Source organism: Lissotriton vulgaris, chromosome 4_1 (assembly GCF_964263255.1).
Source record: "Lissotriton vulgaris chromosome 4_1, aLisVul1.2, whole genome shotgun sequence".
In the NCBI taxonomy this organism is placed as follows: Eukaryota; Metazoa; Chordata; class Amphibia; order Caudata; family Salamandridae; genus Lissotriton; species Lissotriton vulgaris.
In genome coordinates, this window is record NC_141691.1 from 1,954,837,128 (window position 1) to 1,954,856,007 (window position 18,880).

At 43.1% G+C, this 18,880-nt stretch overlaps 1 protein-coding gene across 1 annotated transcript in view; it reads right to left on the reverse strand.

Annotated features, from left to right (window-relative positions):
• Nucleotides 1–1,690: 1,690 nt before the first annotated feature.
• LOC147724750 (uncharacterized) overlaps nucleotides 1,691–18,880 on the reverse strand; it is a 427,049-nt gene continuing 409,859 nt past the window's right edge. The window contains exon 28 of the mRNA XM_086966280.1: nucleotides 1,691–2,393. Coding sequence (XP_086822406.1) covers nucleotides 2,185–2,393 — 209 coding nt within the window. The 3' untranslated portion in view covers nucleotides 1,691–2,184. The remainder of the gene's footprint in view (nucleotides 2,394–18,880) is intronic.

Genomic DNA, 18,880 nt, shown 5'->3' on the forward strand with positions numbered 1-18,880 from the left:
ACCCACGCTCCATCGTGGTCGGCTTTAACTATTGACTTTGCCCCAGTCTAGCGTGACCAGATGTTGGTGGTTTTACAGTTTATTCTTTATAAATTTGTAAGTTGTGTTCTACTGATTAGCTGTTTTTATTGTAGTGTCAAATAATTTATTAAAATATACTCTATTTGTCTTAATTGGTTTGGGATTGTTCATGCAATGTGCTTTCATCTTACACTGTTTGTGTGCTGCATAAATACTTTACATATTGACTCTAAGTTAAGCCTGAATGCTTTTTGTGCCAAGCTACACAGGGTTAAGCATAGGTTCATTTAGTTACTTCTTGTGGTTTACCATGCAAGGGATTGTGGCTGTTGCTTGACCATGGCTCACACTCCATTCAACCAATAACCCCATTTCTCATAACAAGTACCAATGATATAATACAAATGAATATATTAAACACAAAAGGCAAGGTGGCAAGGCAAGCCATCATAGACGGTGCAATGAATTCTCTTGTCACTAGCTGGGGTTTTAGTGAGAGTGTGGGCTAAAAGTAGGAGGAAATTTAAATTACACTGGCATCATTTGCGTAATTTTGCGAATTTCTTGTTACGCTTGTTATGCAAAATTCCAGAAATTATGGAATTACACCGCTTTAAGTAACTATGCGCCATTTGCTTAAAAAAATACTGCAAATGGTACCATATGTGATCAAATACATTACTGCAAATACAACACACAGGAATAACAGAATACACCCAAAAATTATGCAAGGACGTATTTTGCAGCGGGTCTGTGGCTACGTCAAAATGTTGTCATCTTTACCAGGACTCCCTGACACTTATTAGGTTGAGCCTAGACAGCGCTTGTGTTGTCTAGAAGATCTGTTGTACATACTTTGTGGGCTCTCGAGATCATCCCCAGGACCTGTCTACTTCCGCTTTTGCTTGGGGACTTTTTTCTGTTCAACTGCCTCTATTTAACTATCTTGATAGAAAACGACCAGTAGAGGTCAGTAAAATAGCAGAATTGCTTTCTGCTTAGGGACTTTATTTTTTTATTTTTCTGGCAACAGCCTCTATTTAACTTTCTTGATAGAAAACGACCAGCAGAGGTCAGTAAAATGTAGGCATTACCTAGATTCCAGGCCATAGAAACTTGTGTTTTACACACACCGTAGACAATAAGATTTTTTCAAAATGTATTTTTTTCAGTGATGTAACCACCGACGGCCCTGATTTTATATTAAAAACAGAGCTTTGGACAATTCCATTTCCTGCTGATAGCCAATATTTCCCTCCATGTGTTCTCATACCTGGCGTGTTCCCCAGTTTGATGCTTACTTTTCCTCCATGTTAAAGATCAGTAGATGTTTCAGCTCCCAGGCTAAAGTGCTGCATAGCTAAATACATATACAGTCCCAAAGGCAAGACCAATTGGATTGCAAATGCTTGCTTTGAGTAGGGATTTCTTGGGGGGAGGGTAGTAGATCATGGCACTTTGGGTATTCTGGTTCTTTTAGGGGCAACACAGTCCACTCTGAAGGGTATCAAGTGTCTTTTGGCAGGATTCACTTCCAGAAATCAATCATAACATTAAAAGAAATAAGAACAACAGTCCAACCATTTAACAATATCTCTTTTAAACATGATGAGCTTCAGTAGCAACCATGTTAACTAAAAATAATCATTGAGTATCCATTTTAATATTTGGAAATACTTTATGGTACAGTGGCAGTGATATTGTACATGAATCACTAGTACTCTTTTAAATAAGTATATTGTCACATATTACACATCTAAAGACATTAATGTTGAGTAAAAGTAAGGTATTTAAAATCTGTATTGTACAATGCTTTGTGATCATTTATGTAAGTAAATGATGCGTCAAGGAATTTGACTTTGTGGTTTCCAAAAATTAAACGGTACTAAGTAAATTTGTTTGTAACTCAGCATGGTAAATATTGCTTCCTCTAGGCTCCAATCAAACACCCATGAATCTCTGGTTAACCGTAGAGCAGTACTGAATCCGCGCATGTGGCTAACTCCTGGTGGTCTTCAGTTTGTAGAAACCTTGCGGAATGTGATCACTTGTCTTCATTTGCAGCTGTACAGCCTCTGCACCGGTGGGCACTTCTGTCATTATTTGATATGTTCTGAATACCCTCCTGCTCAGCATTCCGATGGTCAAGTATTAACCTTAGGATCAAAACACACCATTTGGACATTTTGTAGTGACCAGCTTGTGAAAGGGTTGAGAGAAGGACGTCTGCATGTGACCATCAGGCTCTCTTCCAAACAGCGTCCCATCTCTCTGTCCTTTCATTGCAAGGTAGCGCAGGGCAACAGCATGCCAGTCTATCGCTTCCTCAATGTGCACGCGCCCAACTGAGTGTGATCCTCTAAGGAACGTGCCTGCAGACAGAAAGATGTAGAGACAGTCAGCTTAATCATGCGTTTATAGAATAATTTACAAATTACCTAATAGTTTTCATGCCTGCGGGGTGACATTGGATAATATACCCCAACTATACATATTACTGCTGTGATCATGGATTCTGTTTTTCTTACTATCGTGGTGTAATCATGTTTAATGTGGTATATAAATGGGTGATGGTCTGTTGTGTATATTAGGACCCAGATTTACAAGCACTTTGAGTCATGTTTGTGGACATTTTCTATAAATTAGTATTATGGGATCTTGATAAACATGGTGAGAAACAGGGATTGTCTCATAATAAGGCTGATAACATTACTAAGAACAAACGTGAGGCATTAAAAGTATTAATGATGGATAGTGACATTACTATACAAGAGGCTGATAAAGGTGGTAACATTGTGATAATGAATAACCAGGACAATGAACAGGACATTCTCTTGCAACACCGTAAGTTAGTAAGTAACACCAAAGTCACAATGCGGGGATAATAAGGATACACAAATACAATATACTACATTACACTGGGTTTTCATTTCTGTACTTCTTTTAGCCCTGAGGCAGCTGCGGTACAATTTGCCCCCAGAGCGTCGAAACACGTGTTAGCTTTTTGAGGCTAAAGAGTCATACAATTGGGCAAATTATCAATAAAGTATAAGAAAGAAGAAGAATCTTTGATTACCTTTTGACATTATATGTTAGTATGTGCTGGGGGTCAGCTTGTATATTGTTATATTGTCTTTGACCACATGTTAGGGAGTAGGGAGGTTCTCCCCACCTCAATATCACCGCACTCTGGTATACTAGTTTATATATAAATTGTGTGCATTGTTTTTGGGGTGTCACCTCCCTAAAAATTACAGTCTACTTATCAGTGTTTTGAAAGCATTTAATTCTATTAGTTGGAGCTTCCTTTTATCAAGTTCTGGATAACATAAATTTCAACCCCAGTTTTTGCGCTTTATCAAGACCTACTTCGGACCCGGTTGGAACGAGTGTGAGTAAACAGTGCATTGGTAGACCGCTTCCCTATCAAGAGGGGCAAAAGGCAGGGGTGCCCCCCTCACCTTTGCTGTTCGCCCAAATAATAGAACCTCTAGCAGAATGGATCCACGGATAAGGGGTCTTTAGGTGGAGGGATGGGCTTGAAGGCTGCATATCACTATACACAGATGATGTGCAGCTGCAACATCAGGACACAGAGACATGATAATCCTCAATCTCTCTGGAATTGCCTCGGGGCTAGTTGCAAGCTGGTCCAGATCCTTGATAGTCCCTATTAAGGGTGAGATTATTAACTTGGGAAGACTTACACAGCTGTAGTTATGTCATGACACATTCAAATAGCTAGGTATGTATGTGTCACTAACACCACAACCTTACTGGGGCAATAACATAACTCCCTTCCTCGACAGCACTGATACAGATTTAAAGAAAAGGGGCTCGCTGCCTCTATCCATTCTTGAGTGGATCACTTCATGCAAGAAGATTAAATTTCCCTGGTGGCTCTAAAATATTTCACAACTCTCCTAAAGAGATTCCGCCTCAAACTTTTAAAAGGCTGCAGATGTCCTACAGGGTGTTCTTGAGGGTAGTTAGGCGGCCTAGGATGTCTTTAGCTAAATGCTCCTTGCACCAGTACGCTGGAGGAATGGGGGCAGCAAAGATCCTATTATATTACTGGGTGACACACATGATCGTTATTAATGATTGAGTCTTCGGAGTCCAGGACTTTGCCTGGAAGTGGTCTGGTTCTGGGCGAGTGGTGGCCTGCATCACATATATAACACTGTGATCTAGCCCAACTTGCCCAACGCTACTAAACCAATGTTATGGGCATGGCAAAGTGCACTTACACATATTGACTGGGAGATCCTTCTGTGGGTGGGAGACTGACTCCCCAGTGCTAGCAGTGCCAGAGACTTTAGGAGATATGATTTAATTGACCTCTCATGGCTGGGACCTGTTTGGGCCCAGAAACATATAAAATCCTACAATGGCGAATTCAAGCTACATAATTCTCACTTCTTCCATTTCCTTCAGTTGAAGAGCCTGCTCACCTCTCTAAGGGGCGCATCAGAGACCGTACCTGGATTTAGCTCAATGGATGAAGCTATCCCTAGGACTCATGGGATGACACAGTATCTCTTGAGTTTACATCTTTTTAGGTCTCGCTGAGCCAACGCGCATGCGTTGCTCTGCAAGAGTTGAGTAAGAGCTTTCAAAAATGCTCCCAAAGCCTGCAGGTGAATCGGGTACAGTGCATGTGCGCCGCGCGGCCATTGAAAACATCCAAGGGGCTGCGAAAGTGCTCACTATTTGCCACCCCCTCCCTTATTCCACTTCCTGCTTGTTTAAAACAAGAACGTGTCAACAAATATTTAAACAGATCAAAATAATCCTGCTCCGATCTACGTCTGATCCGCGTTGATGCCTATAGGAAAAACTGACATTAACAGAATGCTGGGCATGAGGAAATCCATGATAAAAAAGAACCTTATTTCAAGTTACATATTTATTATTTTCAAAGAAGGTGCTGGAGCAAAAGTAAATCATATTCCCGGATCACATATTGTGCCTTTTGTAAATATTTTGACGCATCATGCATTCTTGATATGTCACCAATTTAAATCCTAGAAAGTGTTACCACTGCCTTTTTTCTTTACATTGTAGTACTTGTTAATATCTGGATATCATTTTCGTGTCATGTTGTCCTTGCACCCCTCCAAATGCTAATTAAAGTTTGTAGATTTATATAGCGAGGCTTATCACCCGCGAGGGTAGCCATTCGCTGTCTATGGGCACCGGTACATTAAGTGGTTTGCCCAGAATCACGGGATTTTGCGCCAATGCTGAAAATCCTCAGCTCCCGAGTCGGCAGCTCTGTCTGCTGCACCACAAACTCTCCCTGCTGTGAAAAACTGTGGTATTTGTATTCAATGAGACGCCATGCAGTATCCTTCCTGGTCGCCAGCTTCAATCCTGGCTGCCTCACTTGATTGAATTTTAAGATTGCAGTGATACTTGTAAACAAGGGGGGATTGACAGAAGCACTACAAGCCATTCACCGTGCCTTATAGCAAGCAATTACTTTTTTTGTCATGATTACCCCTTTCTAATATAGACACGTGCCTTAAGCATCAATTGCCTAAATCACTTGAGCTATCCTGCCACAGTCATGACCCTAGGCCAGGTGCCTTCACCCACCAAGCTATCTTACTGCAATCTGATTGTGTACAATCACATGAGCGCCAAGTACTATTATTAACGATCCCAACACCTTTCTCTGTTTGCAAATGTCTGATATGCACCCTATGCATATTTCTTGCAGCTCTCAAGTGTGGTGGGCTTTGCTCCTGCGCAGCACCAATAGAAATTTAAAGTGGCATTACACAGGTCCATAGCGGACTCACATTTGTGTCAAAAACTTTATCACTGAAAGGAAGATTTCTGTCGGCACAATGTGCTCAAGAACCCTTAAGGAATTCCAGATTGGCACTGCCATCACTGTGTACATTTCATCTGTTTAATTTCATGCAACTTGTGCATATTTCCCACGAGTGTTCGTTTCCGTAGTTACTTTTCGAGCAACATCTGTCTTAATTCCGCACTGAGTTGCCACTCACCTCCTTGTGTCTGGGTGCATTCACTCTTTGGGTGGCTGTTCGTAACGGGGCACATTTGAGATCTCTGTAGTTTAGGCTGAAGGCCGTGCAAGGGCCTTCTTTCGTGGGCAATTTAACAATTCATGTGATTTCTTTGGTCCATTACAGAGATGCTTAGGTCTATATCAACTAATGAAAACTATTTACAAAGCGCAATGTTATTACCCCCAGTGAAAGTATGTCCAGGCGCTAAAGCTAATTCAAATTTGGAGGCCTCATCACAGCTGTTCAAATTAACAATGTTTTAAGGAACTCGCTAAAAGAAAGATAATCTGTTATCAGTTTCACGGGCAAGGTCAGGGAGTTCCACAGCTAATTCCCTTAAAACTGCACATGGAATATTTCAGGGAGAAGAATAGGGAGGCTCGCACTGATTGATTCAATTGTCAAATAGCCTATTTTTGATTGTTCACTGTTATTCTGTAACCTGTTTATTTTGTATCTCTATACTGCCCTTTGCCTGCTGTTGTGCCATTTTTCTCCCACTCTTTATCTTCTGCTTTTTTCCTTCTGTCTCGCGCCACCCTTTCTTTATTCCAACCTACTTAATGGAGGTAGAAACGCAGCCGCACACAGCAGGTATGCCAAAGGCAAGCCCATCTGCGCATGGACTGCACCCAGTGCCAATACCCCTGGTTCTTCTGCCACTCAAAGATACACCACTTAGCAGCCCACGCAGCCTGGTCCTTCTGTAGGATGCTCTGTTAAAGTGCCAGCACACACACAACTACACAGAACCACACACACACAACCACACACACAACCGCAAACACAGGTACAACCACACACACAACCACAACTACACACACAAACACACACAACCACACACACAAAACACACACACAACTACACAAACACACACAGACAACCACACACACAACCACAAACACAATCACACACAACACACATACACACAACCACACCCAACCACACATACACACAAACACACACACACACACACACAACCACACACAACCACACACAACCACACACACACAACCACACACACAACCACACACACAGCCACACAGACAACCACACACACAACCACAAACACACACAACCACACACACAACCACACACACAATCACACACACAACCACACACATAACCACAACCACCCACACAACCACATCACACACAACCACACACATAACCACACATACAACCACACACACACAACCACACACAACCACACACACACAACCACACACACAACCACACACACAAAACACACACAACTACACAAACACACACAGACAACCACACACACAACCACAAACACAATCACACACAACACACATACACACAACCACACCCAACCACACATACACACAAACACACACACACACACACACACACACAACCACACACAACCACACACACAACCACACACAACCACACACACACAGCCACACACACAACCACACACACAGCCACACACACACAACCACACACACAGCCACACACACACAACCACACACACAACCACAAACACACACAACCACACACACAACCACACACACAATCACACACACAACCACACACACACACACACACACATAACCACAACCACCCACACAACTACAACACACACAACCACACACATAACCACACATACAACCACACACACACAACCACACACACACAACCACACACACAACCACACACACACAAAACACACACACAACTACACAAACACACACAGACAACCACACACACAACCACAAACACAATCACACACAACACACATACACACAACCACACCCAACCACACATACACACAAACACACACACACACACACACACAACCACACACACAACCACACACACAACCACACACACACAACCACACACACAGCCACACACACAACCACACACACACAACCACACACACAGCCACACACACAACCACAAACACACACAACCACACACACAATCACACACACAACCACACACACACACACACATAACCACAACCACCCACACAACCACAACACACACAACCACACACATAACCACACATACAACCACACACACAACCACACACACACAACCACACACACACAACCACACACACAACCACACACACAACCACACACACACACACAACCACACACACACAACCACACACACAACCACACACACAACCAGACACACACAACCACACCATCAGTGCACACTTTCACCAGGCACAGACATCATCAGTAGTCAGTGCACGCTTTCAACGGTCACAAACCCCACCAGCCGTCAGGACACGCTTCCACCAGGCACACACCACCAGAAGTCAGTGCACGCTTTCACCAGGCACACACACCATCAGCCGTCTGTGCACGCTTTCACCAGGCACACACACCACCAGCCGTCAGTGCACGCTTTCACCAGGTACACACACACCACCAGCCGTCAGTGCACGCTTTCACCAGGCACACACCACCAGCTGTCAGTGCACGCTTTCACCAGGCAAAACACACCACCAGCCATCCGTGCACACTTCCACCAGGCACACACACCACCAGCCATCAGTGCACAACTTCTACAGCCACACACACCACCCATCAGTGCACACATTCATTGTTAACGCATCCACAATTAACAATTGTAGCAATCGCAGTATGACGCGCTGTACTTTTAAACATATTCATCTAAAGCGCAGCATGTCACCATTGCTAAAAAAATAAATACACATTTTTCTGGCCCACAATTTATAGACTTTTGTTGCAATTGGTGTTGCAATATTTATCAATGCCAATAGCTCAAACGTAATTAATGTGAGACCTATTGCATTGCAAAGTCTTGTTATTAGTGCATGCACCTGATCACCTGGAGGCCTTGTACCTCGAGGGGCAAGACTATATTGGGGATCTAGTTGACGATGAGTGGAGAGAGGTGATAATGGACCTACCTATCGCTGCCCATCTTCAAGTGTCCAAATTAATTAAATACCTCAACAGGGTTTCTTCACACCCGTATGACTCTGGAAGATAGGTGGGCGACTGGAACCTAGTTGTGCCTGCTGCACTTCCGGCATGAATACACTCCTCTATATGACATGGCATTGTCCTGCCATTAAACAGTTCTGGGGACGAGTGGGGGTGCCCTTGCAGCAGCAGTAAGAAGGTCAGTTTGCCTACATGCTAGGTTGGCCTTATTGGGTTTGTTGAAAGAAGAAAGTGGGCCAAACTATAATTGTTTATTGATAGGAGTGGGCAGCTTTGTGGCTGAGCAGGCATGGGCCATCAGTGGAACTCCAGAGAGACCCTGATAATCATGGTATGGAGGAGGGGAAAGGATCACTGAACACTCATGGCACAAGAGGTTTATAGGGCCAGAGGATGCCCACAAATATACAAGTGGATTTGGGATCCCTGGCTGGATTATTCCCAGGATATAGACTCATTGTTCAGAATGCTAATGCCGTTATTGAGAAGGGGAGACTACACTAGCATACTATATGCTATTATGCAATATGTGGTCACAACATGACACTGTTTGCCATACCAAGACACGTTTTTTGTCATTGCTTACTGCTGTGTGAATGTCCAGTGATTGGTTGTACTATTCCTTTCTGTATGACACATTGGAATGATGCTGGGCTGGAGGGTAGTGGGCACTCAATGGAAATACATTTTATTTTAGATCGTTACGTTTATAAAAAAAAGATTTCCATAAAAAATCAAGCTTAGTTACATGAACATCTTTGCAACAGCCATCAAGTTTATCTCACCTTCAAACCCTGACTCTGACATATTTGCAGTGGCCAACAACCAATCTAACTCTGTTCATCGCACCAGTGCATACCACAGAGACTAAGGGCCATATTATCAAGAAAGGGCGATACATTATCGCTGATTTTATCTGCAGGAAATTGCCTCTAAAGCAGCGATAATGGGCTTGATAATATGCCCTTGTGAATTCCCATAGAAGCCCAGGTTAACACCAGAACCTGACCTTTTATGGGAATTCACAAGGGCATATTATCAAACCCATTATCGCCCTTTCTTGATAATATAGCCCTACATTTTTAGGAGCTACTCTTCACTTTCCCCACCAAGACTAAAATCTACATTATGAGTCTTCCTTTGATGCAGGTGTCACCACCACCTCCACTAAATTTCCCACCACCCCTTCTCCTCTGTTTTCCATTATCCACTGTTTACACAATTACACTTGTCATATCCATGAAAGACATATTTTTACATCTCAGAGAATAGACCACAACACTCTAGTACTCAATGGTTTACATTTGCTACGAGTAGCAGGACACAACAACTCCCAGGCACTCTATTATACCCAAAATGGTTTACATAATTGGTCCACAATTCTAGCTGCATTCCTCATTACTCACATTTTTCAATGAACGCAGTCCTTGCACCTCTCATTATGAAATGACTAAAGCATCAGTACCCCCTTTGTGCCCCAGGTTAAACTATACAAAAAATATTTTGGGTTATCTATTCATGTCAATATATATCTGTTCTTTGATTGTTGCTGGCTTTGTGTTAGTCATACTAAAACAAACCTGTGATAGTGGTACTAACAGATGATGAAAGGCATCTTAAAGACTCTTGTGGGAGTTCCAGGGGGTTTGAATGGACCTTATAGGATTTGAGATAACTTATGTGCGTTGTATGACATTTTCTAAGCACACAACTACGTAGTAGGCTGTCAGAATGGCACTTACATTTTCTTATGTGCCTTTCTAGAGAGATTCTGTCTACCTAGCCTAAATTCGTACTGTAGATCCTGGCAATTCCACCCTGGTAAGATGGTACTATCAGGCGATCTCTACCTCAAGTGGGACTATCTTGGGGGAGTTACTACTACTAGAAACTATTTTGTCTGCATAATTACCTGGGGTCCAGTTATTGAAGCTAAAAGTACTTCAGAGTACACCACAGAGAATCCTTTATTAGGTGGTACTCTGGGTATATATAAATACACTGAAAACTAAATTCAGAGGACATTACTGGGCACCATGGCCCTTACGAGGTGCCAACATGTTTCTGTCCTTGGGAAGCCTAACTTGGTCTGCAGCATTCATCAGGGCTGATGTATGGATCCCTATACTAGTTGCAATGATAGTATAAAGAAATATTGAGCTGGCCTACTCTCCTTTCCAAGTCACAAGGTAAATTTACCTGATATAAGAGTAAAAAGAATGCACCAGCATTTGAGTAGAAAGATATCATAATACATATACTGCATCTAAGTCTAGTGGTAAAGTTTATAATATTTTAAAGCATGGATGCACAATCGTCACACACGTGACACTGCACACAAAGATATTCTGCATGTACAAATAAGTGATATAGCCCACAAGATCATAAAAGACAGGCAAATTTCCGTGGCTAGCTGTTACATTACCTTGCCCAGAATGCCGCTGTGCCTCATGGTCTGTTTGAGGGTGCGTGACTCCTGTTGTCACACTCGGAAGAATATACTTGTTAGATATATGCCGCCGTAAAGAAAGAATCACATTCCTTGTTGGGTTCACTCCCTTGTGGTGAGTAAAACACTGGTTTACAATAGTGCCTGGTGAACCTTGTTATGCTTAATTGTGCAGTATCTAGCTAAAGTCGTCCCTTTGCAAATATAATAGTGGGGTCTACAATGTGTAAGAATAACCTTATCTATAAGTATCTAAATCAGCATACTGTTTTTTTAACTTTCAGCGTCTTGTCACTTACTTTGTCAAGGAGATTAGCTCTCAGTATTCTTACCCTGACCCCAGGAACAGTAAACAGCGTTTACCACAAATCATTTTCCCTGCAGTGAATCACAACGCGGCCGTTACAACAACCGCGTTGTGATTCCGCATACCATTACTCCGCAAGTTGGAACAACGACTTGCGGTGGGGGGGAAGGGGAGATTTAAAATCCAACACCTTCCCTAGTGTCTGCACTGATTGGAGTTGAAATAGTAAATTATACTTTTCTAACTTCCAGCACCCCCCCCCTCCTCCACAAGTCGTTGTTCCGACTTGCGGAGTAATGTTATGTGGAATCACAACGCGGTCGTTGTGACGACCGCGTTGTGATTCCCTGCGGGGAAAATTAATGCGGGATATGAACGTATATTCCCCAGAAACAGCTATGTGATAGGGAGGTGCATTCTTAATCACGACGCTTTTATCCCGTTGTTGATGACACTTAATGAGGGGTGTGTCTCAGCAACACCTGCAAATTAGTTTCCTCAACCTATTCCTAAATTCGGGGCACTTGGTGGGCAGTCGCGGTCGGCATGACTCGCGGGTGTGGGGGCGGGGTCGAATGGGCAGTGGGGGGTTAATTTTAAATATATAAAAAATATTAAATTTACCTTCACTGATTCGGTCCAGTCTCGCTTTGTCCCGAGTCGTCTCTGCTCCTCACAAAAAGCAGGGAGCCTCCCTCCCCTGCCCTAAGCCAATCACAATGCTCTATTGGAACACATTGTAATTGACTGGGATGCTGAACACAAAGGCGTCTATGGGGAGGCCATTTCCTCCATGTAGGCTGCATGCAGTCTACATAGAGAAAAGGGAGAGTGCGTATGACTGGCTTGGTCAGCCCTGGGGCCGACCAAACAGTCAGCGCCCTCAGAGTGGGCAAGCCACTCCTCCCCTGCCCAGGAGCAAAACCGCCCACCCCAATCACACCCTTCTGCTTTGTTGCGGTGCGAGAAGCAGAAACATAAAATGGTATTTATAATACCATTTTATGTTTCTGCTTCTCGCACTACGACAAAGCAGTGGGGCGACGCTCCTCCGTCCACATGGAGGAGCCGCCACTGCTGGTGGGGGTCGGCTACTAACGCGGTGGCCCTCATCTATTGGGCCTGCGCGAGTGCTGTATTATGTGCCCATCTATTGAGTAAGGCATTTTGTTTTCCAATTAGGTGCTTGTGCCGACACCGGTTTGGGCTCGGCTAAAGACGCATGTGTGACGTCTTCGTGACCCACTTTATTCCTTGTAGAGGGTCATGGAAAACATAGTTCCCATATAGAGAAGGCCCATTTTTTATTTATTAGGAGAGTCTTATTACTGTTAAAGATAGTGCCCACCAATATAAGGTGTTATACGTCTTTATTCTAACCCTGGGCAAAGTACTGCACTACTCTCACGTAGTTTGCGAAGTTTGCACTACTTCGCACTACGCGAATTGCACGTAGCACAGTGCAAACACGCATAGCAGTAATTTTTTGCTTGCTCGCGGTCCTCAACGTCAAGTTGGGGACCGCGAGCGAGCAAAATTACATCCCAGTGAGACTTTTTCCTTGTTCGCAATCAGCAACATCAAGTTGCCGAACGGGAGCGTGGAAAATAAACCTCCTGGCAAGATTCTAAATGCGGGGAGGTCTGGTTTCTCATTGCGAGTGGTCGCGTATGCTCGCGACCGCTCACAGGGAGAAACTACCAGTCCGCGTTGAGAAAGCTGCTGCTCGAGTAGAAATCCACTCAAGCGACAGAAAACGACCGCTTGCACTGTGCAAGATGCGGTATGCACTGATTGCACAGTGCGGACAAGCATCCAGCACTGTGCAATCAGTGCGAACAGCATTTTGCACAGTGCACTATGCAGTTCACGTAGCTACATGTGGCTCACTTAGTGCGAAGTGCACTTTGCTTAGCTACGCGTAGCGCTACTTCGCGAACTACACCCAGGGTTACTTTATTCCTCGCTAGTCGTGAGTACAGAAGTTCTTGTGATGGGGATTATATTGGAGGAACATTTTTATTCCTTGTAACGAGTATAGGATATAGAATTATATGGGCGCACTAGTAGAGGAATTTCTGGTGTAGGAATTATTTAGGGGCACACAAATTTCTAATAAAGTATTCAAAATTAATAATTATATGCATAACCTTGTATACCCACAAAGACTACTGGGGGTTATATTTCACTACTATGGCATGCCGTTTTTAGGTCTCTCCTACGCAGCGCACATGCGCTGCATAGGCAAAAAGACCTTTTCCTATTGCCACTGCTTTTCAGCCAAGCACGTGCACTCGTTCCATTGCCTTCAATGCACGTGAGGCGATTTACTTGCGGGAGCGAGCGCCACCATATGATAGCAATTATCGCTCCCGCAAGTAAATCGTGCAGTCCCCCGCCTTCCCCCTGCTTCTAGCGCTCGCGCGCCGCACTCACACACAACTCCAGGGCTTTTTTTTTTTAACCTTAAGCGCGAGGCGCGCGTGCAGCCAATGCTTGTTTTTTAAGGACTTGTGCTCGGCCAGCCCATATCATCATCACACCAGACTATCTTCAAAGGGCCAGCGCAGGCCCTGCACCTTGGATGTTACTAGCTCATGGCCTGTAGCCAATTGCAGTCAGAGGTAGGTGGCTGACGTGGCGCTCACCGGAGGAACTTACCACAGGCAGCCCGGGCATCTTCCGTAGAAGGGCCTTGATGAGCCGCATTGTAGCCTTGATCCAGTGGGTGAAATCTCCCCTTGTTGTGTAATCGCTGGACGGCAGCTGGGGAGCGCTGGACTCGTGGGGCAGCGCGTTCTAACATAGATGCTGGTTATTGTTGTTCTTTTATAATCTGATGCGAGGCTAAAGTGTTCTACAGATTTCAAGCGCGCAGTACGTCCCGCTTTGGACCACTTTTGCCCTAAAACAGCGCCCAGAAGCCCAAAGAAGAAGGATGAAGCACATAACGTGAGTACATATGCTATATTGCAGTTATTTTTTTCTTCTCATAATTGTGATGAGTTCCGGCCCTGAGGAAAATGTACCTGTCATTTACTGCTGATGGATGGAGCTATAGATTGCCGGCATTAATTTTCGCCCATTGGACTAGGCCACTGATTTGCATTTTGTCAATTAAACATACGTCCCCTGCCAAAGACTCCCGGGGAGTTCGCATTGATCCTTGAAATTATTTTCTATGATATTAATGTTTTATCGTCGCATCTAATTTTTTTGTAAATGACTGTCTGCCGCAGCAGCAGCGTCTGATGCACCCTCCAGTTCAGGAAAGGGTAAACTTCTAAATAAAACAGATTTAATCAGTGGCTCGTAGATGGGCAGACCTCGGGAGCTGTGACCATGTTGCGTATCATTGTGGTCTGTAGATTCGGTGCATGCTGATAGCGAGAAGCAAGGGTGATGCTATACATTTAGACTTCAGATGTCTTTATTAAGAGACTTTTATATAGCACCGACATGTCACTTATTGGCAGCTACTACAGAGCACTAAAATATAAAATAAGTATTTGTAAAGCACATGTTCACCGCAAAGGGTACCTTGGCGCTGAATAACAGATATTTAGTGTCAGCCAACTCAATGGTACACATTTTATAGACTTCAGAAGGACCCACCAGGTTTGAACCTGTGACCATGAGGTCAAACACAGGCCCCTACGGTGGACACATTAGTCCACTAAGCCACCAGACGCAGCTGTAAGAGTTGGAATCAAGGTAGAAGAATAAGTAATACAGGATAAATAATTCAGGATATACCAGATCAGCAATGCAAGTAGAGTAAAACAATAACATAGGAACAATTCTGCATAGATCTCAGTGAATAACACCATGAGGAGCAGGTGTACTTGGAAAGGTGTTGATCTGCAATAGGGGTGTCCAGGAGAGCATGTGCTGTGCCCTTTTTTCGCATAGTCTTATTTACATCCAAACTCACCTGGACCTGCATCGGACGTCCCATAGCTGTGGTATTTTGAATAGCACCTGCTTGCAGACTCGATTGATTGCAATGGTAAAGTACAAGTCTTACTCAGATAATCAGCATGCAGGTTCACTATATCAACCTTACCACTGTGTGGTTGTGTGGTGGTTGTGTGTATGTGTGGTTATGGTTGTGTGTGTGTGTGTGTGGTTATTGTTGTGTGTGTGGTTGGGTTGTGTGTGTGTGTGTGGTTGTGTGTGTGTGTGGTTGTGTCTGTGTTTGTGTGTGTATGTGTGTGGTTGTGGGTTTGGTTGTGGTGTGGTTTTGTGGTTGGGTGTGGTTGTGTGTGTGGTTGTGTGCTTGTGGTTGTGTGGTTGTGGTTGTGTGTGTGGTTGTGGTTGTGTGTGTGATTGTGTGTGTAGTTGTGTGTGTGTGGTTGCATGTGTGTGTGTGCTGTGTGTGTGTGGTTGGTTGTATGTGTGGTTGTGTGTGTGTGTGTGTGGCTGTGTGGTTATGTGTGTGTGAGGTTGTGTGTGGTTGTGTGTGGTTGTGTGTGTGGTTGGTTGTGTGTGTGGTTGTGTGTGTGGTTTTGTGTGCGGATGTGCCTTCAGTGTCGGAGTAATACATACATGTTTTTTACCCCATTAAAGCGCACGTCTGTACTGTCCCCATCCCCATCACTTCATTATTGTTGTCTGAAAAGCAGAGCAACCGGATCCCAGCCAAGCTGAAACCCCAGTAAAACGCTGTATACCACGTTGAGGGAGCTGGAATTTCACGTCCATTTCATGTTAGTTTCCAGTTTGGTTTCAATTTAAGTTTTAGGTTGGTATAACATTTTTGTCATTCGTAGTGCCACTTAAGAAGTGCTTCATTTTTCATCTGTAGAACCGAACCTGTGACCTACAAGTAACGCATCACTGCATGGGTCTCTAAGCTCATTAAATCACGTTAAAACTTCAGAGCACATTTACCAATCCTAGCTCAGGTGCTTTGGTGGCGGTGATGGGGCTATGAAATATTAATTTGGGTGGTGTGAAGAGGCCACCTCTTTGGGTCTATAAAAAGAGGTTGGCGCATCAGGTGTGCTTTGATATATGGGTGCTGAAATCATTCAATTAACCATATGCTCCAGAAAGTAAAAGCATCGATGTTTCGGGTCCAACTGTGTTTGCATTAGCTAAATTTCTTACAAATGTCTGGCATACTCGCACTCGTATTTTAAAGTCGCAGGTTCCCACCTAATTTTAACTTCAACAATTTTAAATGTATGGCTTATTATCTTTTCTCACCCTAGTAGTATTCATTGCGTAGGGTGGAATGATTTTATGTTGTACAACATGTGTTTGTTGTTTATTTTTGTTGGTTTTATAATGTTTTATATGTGCTTCTTTTTGTATATCTTTGATGGCCAAATCGGCCGAAATAAAGATTGAAATATTAATAAAAAAAGCATTGTACGTGCTTCCACTAGGCAAACTAAAAGCAAACAAGCATTTGTAATGCAATAGGTCTAGCATTTGTGGGAGTTTAAGTTATTGACATTGTAAATGACAATTCATTTTCTTTATGTTTTTAAAAACAAAACCTAAATAAAAGGCATTGTCATTTACAATGCCAATAGCTCAAACTTAAGTAAATGCAAGACCTATTGCATTGCAAATGCTTGTTTATTTTGTGGGAAAACATGTTATTTTTCGTTTAATTTAAAACAATGGATACAAACACTATATAATGTGTCATATTTTGCAGAATGGGAAATGGTCCCTTATGTAGTGGGGGTACTTTTATTGTGGGCCCGTATCTAAACGATAAAAGACTTAGGATCAACAGTCTTTTACACTCAAAATCATTTACCTCCCAAGATACCACCAGGAGGTATTATCACTGAGTCCCCTGTTGTCCGTGTTTAATATAAACACCCAGTCCTGTCCTATTTTAGGAGAGCATTGTTCATATTGGCATGTCTCTGATCAAGTTTTTTGATTACATACCATTTCATGTTGTCCGCAGTGTGTTTCTGTTCAGTCATAAACACTAAGTGGTATAAGTTCCTAAGAGGGATAGAAAAGGGGAGCTCTACAAACCCATATGGTTAGTAGTAAATGTAATAGTCTCCAGAAAGAGGTTGAGTGTGCGTGAGTTGGAGGTGTGCCTCCTCTCTTTTCTTGTGCCCTTACACACCCATGCGAGTGTAAAGCATCATCATCGGGCTGTGCTCCTCATAAGGGTTGCAGAGCTCCCCTTTTCTATCCCTCTTAGGAACTGAAACCACTTAGTGTTTATGACGATGTCTTTAGGAGCATTGGTACAGGACCTTTAGTGATTCTCCATAACAGCTCCTAGTCCCCCCATCTCTTTGGATTGTGTTTATGTTTATGTTCAGTGACATTTTCAGTAAGTTTGATATTGTCTTTTGTTGCATCCTATTGTGCTTCTGTGTTGTGTTATTCGTACATGCACTTTTCTCGGCGTCATGTATATGTATAAGAGGTTGCAGGGACATGTTAGGATTTAGATGATATTGCAAGAACCGCGGTTTATTTGGTTTATGAAAGGAATATCTTCACTGTAAATAAATTGGGTTTTAAAATTGTGCGTCCAGAGACAAGCCAGACTGGGTCCACAGGTACTCCCCATTGAGGTACTATGGGTTGTAAAACAATAGTGTGCTTCATATTAAACAGTCTTCTAGTTAAAACCATATGCGCACAATCTAATATAAAATCAGCAGGAGTAATCTCATTTATCTGTCAAGTCTTTCAATTTTTTTGAAAATGTTGTATGACATTACCATGCATGCCATCACCACGCATGTAATGCCATGCATCAACCTTTACAGAATGAGGTATTTACTACACATGTTTGTGCTTATACATGTGTGTGTATGTCCACTAGAGAAATGGGTCTATATGTTTGACTTACAGGAACATGCTTCAAGCAAAAATGGCCTTGTAAAAATAGCGAATCGCAAAAAAAGGCTGTTCGCGAGCGGAATTATCCCCCACATGCATCAAGCATTTTTTGAGTCGCAAACGGTGCGATTCCTTTAAATCGGCCGTTTGCGATTCCAAAAGTGCTTTTTGGGATGCATGAAGCAATTTTAGAATTCGTAACATTTTTGCGAGTTCTAAAATTGCGATTGCTTTTAAGAAGTCGCAGATGTGCGATTTCTTAAAAGCA